Source organism: Pimephales promelas, chromosome 22 (genome assembly GCF_988280905.1).
Source record: "Pimephales promelas chromosome 22, fPimPro1.hap1.1, whole genome shotgun sequence".
NCBI classification, from domain to species: domain Eukaryota; kingdom Metazoa; phylum Chordata; class Actinopteri; order Cypriniformes; family Leuciscidae; genus Pimephales; species Pimephales promelas.
Genome location: NC_142790.1, coordinates 3688120 through 3700660, shown reverse-complemented (window position 1 = coordinate 3700660; position 12541 = coordinate 3688120). Strand labels below are relative to the sequence as shown.

Below are 12541 nucleotides of genomic sequence, written 5' to 3'. Positions count from 1 at the left end.
AGTCTTAGAACTATGGTGGAGTTCCTAGAACCGAATTAATCCGACTTCTCTGATGATAATAGAAAAGTAATCGAGTCTTTGCCCTCATTCTCTCTGGACGTGTGTGCTCAGCTGGAGGGATTTCTAAGAGCCACACACAAGCCCTACTGGCAACAGAATATACTGGAGTTTGTAGCTCTGACATGCTCATGTTACACAAAACTGTGAGCTGTATGCACATTTCCATCTGATAATCGTTCACACACATAATCACTAACAACGTCTGTTCATTTATTCAGGATATGGACAGACGGGCCCAGAGTCACACAAGTCTGGTGATTTGCTGATTAACTTTACCATCATAGAGTGAAAGTTTATCATTTAGATTTTGTCTTGCCAATTTACACATTCAACTATTTTATATGCGAAAGAGGCACAAATGGTGCGCTCAAACACCAAATTGATTCCTCTTTCGTGTTTACTTGCGCTTGAAAAGACACATACACTCAAAATTATGTCAAAATACCCGTCTCTGCAAGTATTCTCTCGGTTATGTCATAATTGAATAGTTCAGAGAGAAACCGGATTTGTGTCAGAATATATTTAGTGTGCATTCGGTCTTAAAGTGACAGCAGCCTAATATTCCTGCTGTTGTGTCATTAATGTGAATAAAATATTAACATTAAACATCCGTTCATTTATTCAGGATATGGACAGACGGGCCCAGAGTCACACAAGCCCGGATATGACTCCATTGCATCCGCGGTGTCTGGTATGATGCACATCACTGGTCCTGAGGTGAGGCCAATGATTATTTCTAGCATCATCAAAGTGCCAAATATTGGTCAAACAAACAGATAGCATCCCAAACTCCAGTACTGATTTTGACATCGAAAAAAATGCCTCACACTTCGTCTTAAAGAGACCATATTGCAGTGTTTCTCAAACTATTTCTGCCATTCCAGTTTAAAGGTAGGGAAGGGTTCGTGCCCCACCTGTCCCCATGCAATCGCCCCAACAAAATGTTAATAAACTAGGCTTTAAGTGAAAATGGATTTTATTAACATGACATTTGAAAAACATAAACATGACAGTAGATGAAAATAATAATGCAATTGTGTTATTTTGCCTCTGATAACATCAAATTCAGAAACAGAAAGTAAAAGTGTGGACTAGTTGTGCTTTGCTTTATTTTGTCATTTCACAAACTGCATGCAAAAAGAGCAAAGAATAATCTCAAGATTTTTTCCTGGCTCAAAACAAGGCGGAGGTGGTAAAATTCTAATAATGCACGTATTTTAGGTACTTTTATAATGATAATTGTATTTTGTATTTTTCTGAGAATATCAGTATAAAGTTTGTACGTTTTAAAGATGAATTCATAAATCTGGTGCACTTTGAAAGTTCAAAATCAAGTGATTAACTAATTTAGTGTCTGCAATGAGCCTGTTTTGTAGTAGGCTACTCACTGCTTCACATCACAACTATTCAGTGTTTTCAACCACTTTATGTTTATTTTAGGTTTCAGATTTATCAGATTTATTAGGTATCAGATTTAAATTCAATTTAAGTTACTAAAAAAGCAACACATTTAGAGTTTGTCAAATACACACTTATGTCTATGGAAGCGGAAATAATAATTATTACGTTAATATCTAGCATGCTAAATATCTGGAGCTGTCGGGCGACTCGATAGCTTTTGGTGTAGCGACGAGCAACAGCCAATGATCAGCTTGTTATCACATTACACAAGCCTTTTGTATTTGTAACCATCGCTGCCAAAGCACAAAACGAGCAGGCAGCTGCTTTTTCATAAATGTTTTACTCTCATTGTACAAACTTTTTTTTTCTTTTTTTTTTTTTTTGCACCGCCAATTTTGTCCCCAATTTTGTCTTGAAATTGTTGATATCAAGAATTGAGTTTTTACTAGAAATATCATTTTTGATTTCAATAATTACATTGTTACTAGTAAAAATGCAAATTCCTGATATCTATAATTAAACTGTCACTCGTTGAAATGTCTATTCTTGATATCAACAATTCAAATGCTACTAGTAAAAATTTTCATTTTTAATATCTGACAATGTACCTCTGATATCAATATTAGTTCAGATATCTAAAATAGCTTTCTTACTAGTAACAATCACATTCATGATATCAGAAATTAACATTGTCACTAGTAAAAATGTAATTTTTGATCTCAAAAACATGAAATGAATATGCTTTATCTAATCAATAAAATTGTGGCAACAGAAATATTATTTATTAAACTGAACAAATTAGAATTGAGTAATAGTTAATTAAATTAACATTCTAATTTGTACAGTTTAATTAATAATATTGCTTGTAATATGTTGCCACAATTTTATTGATTAGATACAGCATATTATTTTTTCAGTGAATGAACATTGTTAATTGAATTGTTGATATCAGAAATAGACATTTCAACTAGTAACAATTTAATTAATGATATTAGGAATTTGCATTTTTACTAGTAACAATGTAATTATTGATATAAAAATGTATATTTCTACTTGTAAAAACACTGATTCTTGATATCAACAATTGATTTTGAATGGCAGCCAATGATGACATTTCACTAGTGAAAATACAATTGAATTGTTGATATGAAGAAAAAAAGTTATAAAAGTTAAAATGGCTTGCCATAACCGGCCACTTACTTTCATGTATTTTGGGAGAAACTGATCGCGATGCAGTCTCAACATAGTGATGTCTGTCAGCCATCGTGATAGCTGAATGCATCGTCCATCGGCCAAATCTTATTATTTATCAAAAAGATGGAATTAGAAATAAAGGCCTGCCTCTACCTTCTGCAGTTCAGGTAAATAAAGGCCTCTGTCTTTTTCTGAGGAAGAACCAGCACAGCGATCTGCCGACGTTTAAAATTGTGTAGTGTGAACGAGGCATTAGTGTGAAAGATCCTTAATTCTCACCCCGTGGGGGCGTGTTCGTTCCCGGAAGAAAACTCCAGACTACGATGGAAACAGTGACACTGAATAACTCCCAATGCAAGGACTTTTGTTTTGTAGAGTTTTTTCATGCTCAACAGCAACATTACACACTAAAAAAAGTTGAAAATGTGAAAAAAAAGAAAAATATGTACTCTTTAAATATTACACAATGTTTTAGTTCATATATGTCCTGTTTATTTAACTGCTTCTTCTTTAAGGATGGGGATCCAGTCAGACCAGGAGTCGCTATGACGGATCTGGCCACTGGTTTATACACTCATGGAGCCGTCATGGCTGCTTTGCTCCAGAGACAGAAAACAGGACGAGGCCTTCATATAGACTGCAATCTTCTGTCTTCACAGGTAATACAACGCTGAAGTCACATATAAGGAAATATTCAATAATGTCATTATTAATTTCAGCATTTTTAATGATACATTTAAAATAACTTGCTTGCAAATAATTAACTTATTTTCAAAAGCTATGTTTGATTATGAAATGGTTTCTGCAGTCAAGTATTCTTGTATAATGACACTAAACTGTAGAATTGGTTCTAGTATCAGGCAACTGATTGCTCTGCGGTCGGTCATTCTCGCATAATAAAATAAATTCAAATCTATATTTCACCTTCATTAATGACATTATTTTGTAAGTACACTATCAGGGGTCAGTCAGATTTTTTTTTTTTTTTTTTACAAGTAAAGAGGCTTTCAATTGATCAAAAGTGACAGTAAATACTTTTACATTGTTACAAAAGATTTCAATTAATCAATTAATCGATTAATCGTTAGCATTAATCACAGGATCTGCAAATGCTGCTCAAAAGCTGTTCCTCACCAAATTAATAAGAATGGTTTTTAATCTAAATAAAGGGTTAGTAGGATTGTAAAATGTTTTGATGTGGTTGATAAATTAAATTAATTGTTTAATATATGAATATAACGACAAATACAATGTGTCACCAACAGATGCGTGCTTGTCAGAATGTGTGACTGTTGTGGACGCACTGAAAACGGCAACTTAACACAATGAATTCACAACCCTTTAATAAAATAGTGTTCTCATGTCTCATGAAACGCATCCTATTTGATATTAATCAGGTATATACAAAATAAACATAATATTACAAAATTATATCTGCTCAAAATGACGTGAATGCAAGTGACACAAGTGCACCTAAAGTTACGTGCCATTCAGAATGACTCGTGTTGTGGTGGACGCGCTCTTTCTGGAACAACGCGACATGGCATCTAAACCCAAATAATTCACAATATTTTATTACAATATTGTTCTCTTTATAATCTTGTGTAATATGACCCAATAGTCATTATTAGTCGTGCATTGTGGTTTGTGCTGAGCGCGCTAAAGATCACGTCAATTCTTAACCAAATGCATCCATGAAATAACTCTGATATAGATAGGCGTACACAAAATTAACTATTACAACTTATATTTGCACAAAACAAAATGCTGCGAATACACACGCAAACGTATAGTCATCCTTCAAATTTTAAGCAGTGAAGTAACAATATTTCTGAAATGAATAAAGTGTTTCTTAATTGTTGTCTAATTTTGATCTGTATTTTTTAATCAAATACGTGTAGCCTCGGGTGAGCACAAAAGACTTTATGTGTGTGTGTGTGTGTGTATATATATATGAAGAGTTCAGATGCAAAAGCCTCTAAATGCCATTTGAAATTTTCTTCTTTAATAATGATTTTTATCAAACTTGTATATTTAAGTTCAGTAATTTCACTTAAATAACAATTAATAAGTAATTATCATTGACATTTAAGTGAAATCACTGAACTTAAATATACAAGCTTGATAAAAATGATCATTCTAGAAGAAAATTTCAAATGGCACTTAGAGGCTTTTGCATCTGAACTCTTCATATATATATATATATATATATATATATATATACTGTATATATATATATACTGTATATATACACACGTATATGTTAACTAACCAGGGATAATCTAATAATGTATAGTAATGTCAGTCAGGATTGAATTTCTTGTTATTTATTCTTTTGGCACTTGCATAAAAGCTTCCATAAGTTCAATAAAACTTAATAAAATATTTTCCTGAATGAGAAATGTATATAGAAGCAGACATGTCACATAGAAGAAGAACAGATCGAAAGCCTCTTTAACATGATTCAGTGATTTTCTGACACCTGAGAGTTGCAGGTATAGAAGATCAATTCACTTTCATGCTGACCGTTCAATAACACGGACTACATTTGATGTATATTTAATACTCCATACAGTATCTACATGATGAAATATTCAGCTCTTTAGGAGTATCCTTTATTCAGATTTCAGGACTGTTGTTATTGTCTCTCGCCCAATGCATGAAATGAACTTTTTAAATTGAACCAGCCCACTCTTTTTTTGTTGTTTCTTTGGCCTGAATGAATGCCGTTCCCTGGGCGTGAGTTTAACCTGACTTGTTCAGCACTCTAGAGAAAACATGGACGTTTTACTTTACAGTATAAATAATTCAGCTCTCCATAACTGTATAAGCGTAGTCCCTACTAGACTGTTTAGTGTGCCGTAATGGCTTGATAGTTTTGGCTTTGTGGTTTTTCTCGTACAGGTTTTTTAACGTTTGTACTGTATGCCTTACGATTTTTCACCTTGAATATTGTTTTAGTGTAAAATTCACAACTATTAAGTAGAGTTCAAGTGAAGTTTCCAATTCATGTGGTCACTTTAAACTATTTGTTATGCGTTTCTTTCTTTATATAAGGGGTGACTCAGCTCAATTTGTCCCTGTCGTAAGTAATGCTGGTTTGGTAGGCACGTTAAAAGCTAATTCATAAGTATTACATGTATTGTAAGTAGCAGTAGGCTTTCCTGTCATGCCACTGTGTACTTCCTGAACAAATGAGTTTTTCAGGCCGTTGAATGCCTGTCCTTGCGTGAGGAAATAGCACACCGTTTACAAATGCGCCTGCCATTTTCCCTTTCCTCTTTGAATGAGCGACTTTGTACCACGGCTCGTCTGCCCGTCCTGCTAAGAAATGCAAGATTACAAGGGATCTAAATAGCAGCTCTCGCACAGAAGACGTCAGCACCGGTTGAGACGCCAAGAGTTAAGCATCATGGGAATTAATGGAGTGTGAGACGCTAAGTTTACTTGTTCGTGAGTGTGTGTGTGGCTGTCTGCTGACATTGATGTTCAACAGACTTCACCGCTCGCTACGGCCAGGATAAATCTGAGGGAAGACGTTGGTTCACTTGGTGAATGTTTTATATTCCCGTCTTGTTTCCTAATTACCAGGCTGTACATGTGTTTACTGAAAACTTAAAGGCTGGGACGGAGACGTACAGTATAGCAATTTTCCTTCAAATGACTTTTGCATCTGCAGTATCACTTAACAAGATTTTGTTGAGTTTTTCTCCATAGTAACTACCTGAAACCTCAAATACCCTCTTCAGCTGCGTGTGGTTTCTGCAGAAATTCTAGAACGACTAAAGTCTTGATGGATAAATATTTGCACGTAACAAACATGTTTTTCATTTTATGCAGAATGACAAAAGTGTTTCCACCAATCAGCTTGACACAAAATAAAACTTGTCATATTTTAACCGTTAAGGGTTACTGAAGCAAACATACACTCAAAATCCCTGTTTATTTGAACTGAACCGCTTCGAGATTTGTAGTGTGACATACCGTAACTCGACATTTGAAACCATGTCGGATGACTGAGAATGTGGAGGGATTGAGGAGCTATTATTGTGCCCGTGTTATTTATAAATTGGACAGTTACAGTTAAGAATTGTAAGGCAAATGACAAAAAAAGTTGTAATGCTTTCTTTTGTGCTGGAATGGTTAAGGTTCTCTAATTTTGATCGCTGTGTTTTCTACAAAATAAAGGTTTTTGTTGTAGTTCCTTGGTTATTTTGTAAAAAAAAAAAAGCTAGTAGAACAAGGGCAGGGTTCTCAAGTTTCAAGCATTGGCTGTGAGACACACGCAATTCATCCAGTTCACATGCTCACACGCCACACCGTGTATTTCTCACGCTGAAAAGGCAACGACAACCAAGTTGTCCTGCAAGCTTTATATATAACGTTGTATCCACAAGTTTCCTACGCCCCATGAGGCCTTGCGTCAAAAGTGGGCGCGACTTCCGGTTTGAAGTAAACAAACCGCGACTTGACATGCTTGACACTCGTTCATTCAACAGTTGACAGTCATTCAAGTTATGGCGATCCAAACTAGCTAACGATGTGGGAACACAACCTCAACGAAATTCAAAAGGGTGAAATAACACTACCTTTACCCTCCGCAGTAGTTGATTGGGAGTATTATAAAAACATTATTAATAATCAGTACTGATCAAGGAATGTTGACAGACAGTTGTGCGAGCTGACAAACAATTAAAATAAAAAATACACACTAGTCATTGTGCTTTGGAGTTTATTCAAAATTATAAATGAATGTGCTACTTGAATACATTAACTGGCACATTTGGTATTCTGTCAACTCAGGCTTTGATCCTGAGTTTAGCTGTAACATCAGAACAGCCAAACACATGCTGAGAGAGTTTATAGAATATTAAGATTTTAAACAAATGTACACAGGATGATTCGTTGTCTTTTGGGAGGTTGATGGAAACTTCAGTCGTTGGTAGGATCACTGTGATTTCGTTTTATGTTCAAAACAATCACGTTTAAGCCACTGAATTAGTTTAGTCCGGTTATACATACAACCGCGAACAGCACATGTTGTCCCTGAGCTCCGTAACGACATCTCTCATAAAGATTTGCGTCTTTAAATAGTAAAATAATTCTCCGAAAAACAGCTAGCCTCTTCGCTAACTAACACACAAAATACCATTGGAATGCTACTTCCGCCGCGTCACCGGAAGTTTCACCCACTTTATTTTTTACATGAGCGCCCCTCGGAAACTTGTGGATACGAGGCGCAGGCACACAAAGTGATGTTTCCTGCTGCCAGCACGTATCTCTCGGCCAGATCACATTCGTTAGGCAACATAGATGCGCAAACTCACGGAAGTTGATGGAACATTCTCGCCCACCGTACGTTCGTTACTAGGTAACCAACAATATCGCGCGAACACACGGAAGTTGACGGAACATTCTCGCCCACCGTACGTTCGTTACTAGGTAACCAACAATATCGCGCGAACACACGGAAGTTGACGGAACATTCTCGCCCACCGTACGTTCGTTACTAGGTAACCAACAATATCGCGCGAACACACGGAAGTTGACGGAACATTCTCGCCCACCGTACGTTCGTTACAGGTAACCAACAATATCGCGCGAACACACAGAAGTTGACGGAACATTCTCGCCCACCGTACGTTCGTTACTAGGTAACCAACAATATCGCGCGAACACACGGAAGTTGACGGAACATTCTCGCCCACCGTACGTTCGTAACTAGGAAACCATCACTATCGCACGAACACACGGAAGTTGACGGAACATTCTTGCCCACCGTGCGTTCGTTACTAGGTAACCAACATTGCGCGAACACACGGAAGTTGATGGAACATTCTCGACCACCGTACGTTCGTTACTAGGAAAGCAACACTATCGCGTGAACACACGGAAGTTGACGGAACATTCTTGCCCACCGTACGCTCGTTACTAGGTAACCAACGACATTGCACGAACACATGGAAGTTGACGGAACATTCTCGCCCACCGTACGTTCGTTACTAGGTAACCAACAACATTGCGCGAACACATGGAAGTTGATGGAACATTCTCGCCCACCGTACGTTTGTTACTAGGTAACCAACACTATAGCGCGAACACACGGAAGTTGATGGAACATTCTCGTCCACCGTATGTTCGTTACTAGGAAACCAACACTATAGCGCGAACACATGGAAGTTGATGGAACATTCTCGCCCACCGTACGTTTGTTACTAGGTAACCAACACTATAGCGCGAACACATGGAAGTTGATGGAACATTCTCGCCCACCGTATGTTCGTTACTAGGAAACCAACACTATAGCGCGAACACATGGAAGTTGACGGAACATTCTCGCCCACCGTACGTTCGTTACTAGGTAACCAACAACATTGCGCGAACACATGGAAGTTGATGGAACATTCTCGCCCACCGTACGTTTGTTACTAGGTAACCAACACTATAGCGCGAACACATGGAAGTTGATGGAACATTCTCGCCCACCGTATGTTCGTTACTAGGAAACCAACACTATAGCGCGAACACATGGAAGTTGACGGAACATTCTCGCCCACCGTACGTTCGTTACTAGGTAACCAACAACATTGCGCGAACACATGGAAGTTGATGGAACATTCTCGCCCACCGTACATTTGTTACTAGGTAACCAATAACATCGCGCGAACACACGGAAGTTGACGGAACTAACGGAACTAATAGAAAAGTGAAATCATACTTTACCACCCCTTTAAAGAACACAAACACAACTCGATTATTTCTATAATGATCAACGCAATGAGCTCAGCCGCAAAAATAAATAAATAAATAAATAAATAAAATAACCCTGTCCATGGCTTGCAATGCAAATTTACTAAAGACAAAAATGTCTTTAGTAAATCCCAACAATTGTTGTTTTATGCCAAAAGGGTGTTTGCTGTTTGGCCGCTAAACTTTTTATATCCTCAAAAATTATGGTAATGAAACACTGCAACATGCTTTGTTTGTTGGAGGGAGGATATCCGTTAGGATTCTTCTTCAATGTGCTCACTCGGGTGAAGCAGGACCTGCCGGAAGTATGCCGGAAATGTGCCGTCTTTGGCCGTGATGAGCCGTAATTACCTGTGACTAATCACTCTCGAAATGCAGGAAATTCGTTAGCAACTATCCTGAGCCGTGGCGTTGAAAGCAGCTGACGGGGAATAAGACCCACAAAAAGAGATCATGCTCTTGTTAAAAAAAATAATACCGGTATATTATATTATATTATATTATATTATAATACTTGCAATTTACACTACCATTCAAAAATTTGGAGACAGTAAGATTTCTTAATGTTTTTATTTTTTAAATAAACATTTAATGTTCACCAAGGCTGCACTTTTTAAATAAAAAATACTGTAAAAATTGTAATACTGTGGAAAATTATTTCTATGTGTGTGTATATATTGTAAAATAATTTATTCCTGTAATCAAAGCTGAATTTTCAGCATCATTACTCCAGTCTTCAGTGTCACATGATCCTTCAGAAATCACTCTAATATGATGATCTGATGCTCAAGAAACATTTATGATTATTATTATCAGTGGTGAAAACTGTTGTGGTACTTCATATTTTTGTGGAAACCGTGATTCAGGATTATTTGATAATTGGAAACATTTTTTTATTATTATTTTTTATAATAAACACTTACTGGCCCCAAACCTTTGAAGGTTAGTGTATATGGGGGAAGAAAATTATTATCATTATATTGTCATTGCAAGTACAACGAAATTACATCAGAGCAACAATCGACAGTGGTTTCCATAAAGTGCAAAAGATCACCATTAAAAAAACAGAGCCCGCACAGACAGCTACCAAGACAAGGAATATCATGTGAAAATCACTTAAAGAGCTGCACAGTTCAGTTACAGTTAATCCAGCTGTTGGATGATAAAGTTTGTTCTAGCACCACAAATGGGGTCATACTGTAGTATAAATCCAAAATGTCAGAATACCACTATTTTTGAATGGTGGTCAATTGAAAAAGATTGAAATTTAGTTAAGGCGTCTACCAACAGGGGCCTCTCCTGGTTTGACACTAGCATGGTGTTAAGCTAACAATATGATATGCATAAAAGTACTTGACACAATCAAATTGTGTAAAATAATTCATTTTAATTTTATCTTTGCACATTGGTATTGCATCAGGTAATTGTTTTTTTTAGTGAGCTTGTCACAAACAATACATGCAATGCAGTTTTAGATCCTGATGGCCAAAAGAAGGCATTTTCAAAGGCCTTTAAGTACTGACTACGACAGTTTGTTTTGGAACAGAGCCTTGGACTTTGTATAAACCTAGCAAATGAATAGAGGGTTCAGAATCAGGCATCTGAGTTAAATCTGTTGTCCTGCTCTGCATTTTAAGTCGGTCATCTCGTCCCATTCGATTTCCGGAAAGATGATTTAGAAGATCCACAACACGTCCAACTCTTGTTTTTGACATGATACCGCAAAACCTTTGAGCGGGGCTAACAAGTTAGAGCGCTCGTCCCCTGAATGATACCAGCGTGAACGAAGGATGTGGTTTCCAGCAATGTTTCCAATAATCCAATTGTTTGTGATTGTCTGTTGTGGTTCAAGTACATTCTCTCTTGGAACTTTATTCGTACCCTCTCATACGCTTTTAATTGCTTCCAATTTCAGGAGAAAGAAGTCTAGGCTCTGCTCGATGTGCTGGATTTTGTGTTGGATTTCCTCATGTAGATCAGATTCAGAGTGGCTGGTGGGAATTTATGGGATGCATATGTCTTATCTTTGGGCTGAAAGGATGATGGGTCACGGTTGCGGTGGTAGACCCTAAGCTAGCAGAAATAAGTATTCCCCCTCTTTTTGCACATTCCTTACTGATCGTCTTGTGGTCGCAGTAATCTAACCCTACAGCAAATTTATAGGTTCTCTGAAATAGCAAAAGCACTGAGGGCATTAGATAACCACACCACGGTTTTCTTTAATCCAGATGCAAGCATTGGTATTTATGGGCAGCATATTGTGTCCTGGGAAAACCTTAGATTGTTTGGAAATCATTATTCTTGAACTCAATTATATGATGTCTCTATATGGTTGCGTTTGATACCATGAAGCTCTTTTTGACTGTACGACTGGATTGACAATATCGATTTCTCGATTTTGACGAAGCGATAAGGATTCTTAAATCTCAAGAATCGATCTTTTAGTCTTTGCTGTTTTCATTGAATGCATGAACAAAACTTAACCGAACAGAGGGGCGGGGCGAGCGAAGCTCATTATCATTTAAAGGCATATGCAGTGAAACGGTCTGCTTAAAACAGCTGCTTTTGACCTGGTAAAATTAGTGTTTTCTTTACAATACTAAGGAGAATTTTTAATTAAAGTATATTAGAAACTTTTCATTTAGACCCTAAAGAATCAAATTAACTTGTGTGAAAATGGCATTATATGACCCCTTTAAAAACGTTTAGTGTGGGAGGTAGTGTTACAAAGTTTTGGAGCATAGACTGAAAAAGACCTCCTTTTTTCAAACGAGCTTTCGGGACATTTAGTAACAGCTGAGATTAAGATCTAAGTGATCTCTGAGGCGAATAAAAACTTAAAAGTTCTGATACATAAATAGGGGCAAGTCCATGTAGAGCTTTAAACGCGTAAATTAAACCCCTAAAATCTATTTTTTGTTTCACAGGGAGCCAATGGAAAGAGGCCTGGATAGGGGAGATATGTTCCCTCTTTTTTTTCCTAGTCAGGAAACAACCTGCAGCATTTTGGACAATCTGTAATCGTGAGAGTGATGACTGACTAATTCCAGCATACAAGGCATTACAGTAATCAAGTCTTGAGGAAATAAAACCGTTGAATAACTGTCTCCAAATCCCTAAAAGTATGAAGGTGCTT

General features: G+C 37.0%; 1 protein-coding gene across 11 annotated transcripts in view; it reads left to right on the top strand.

Annotated features, from left to right (window-relative positions):
- sugct (succinyl-CoA:glutarate-CoA transferase) overlaps positions 1 to 12541 on the top strand; it is a 339439-nt gene that overhangs the window by 52065 nt on the left and 274833 nt on the right. For all 11 annotated transcript variants that reach the window (XR_016149389.1, XR_016149391.1, XR_016149390.1 and 8 more), the window contains 2 exons: positions 686 to 777; positions 3171 to 3314. Coding sequence is in view for 7 of the 11 variants with exons in the window: in XM_089125901.1 (XP_088982027.1) it covers positions 686 to 777; positions 3171 to 3314 (236 nt within the window). In the remaining 4 variants the exon portion in view is untranslated. The remainder of the gene's footprint in view (positions 1 to 685; positions 778 to 3170; positions 3315 to 12541) is intronic.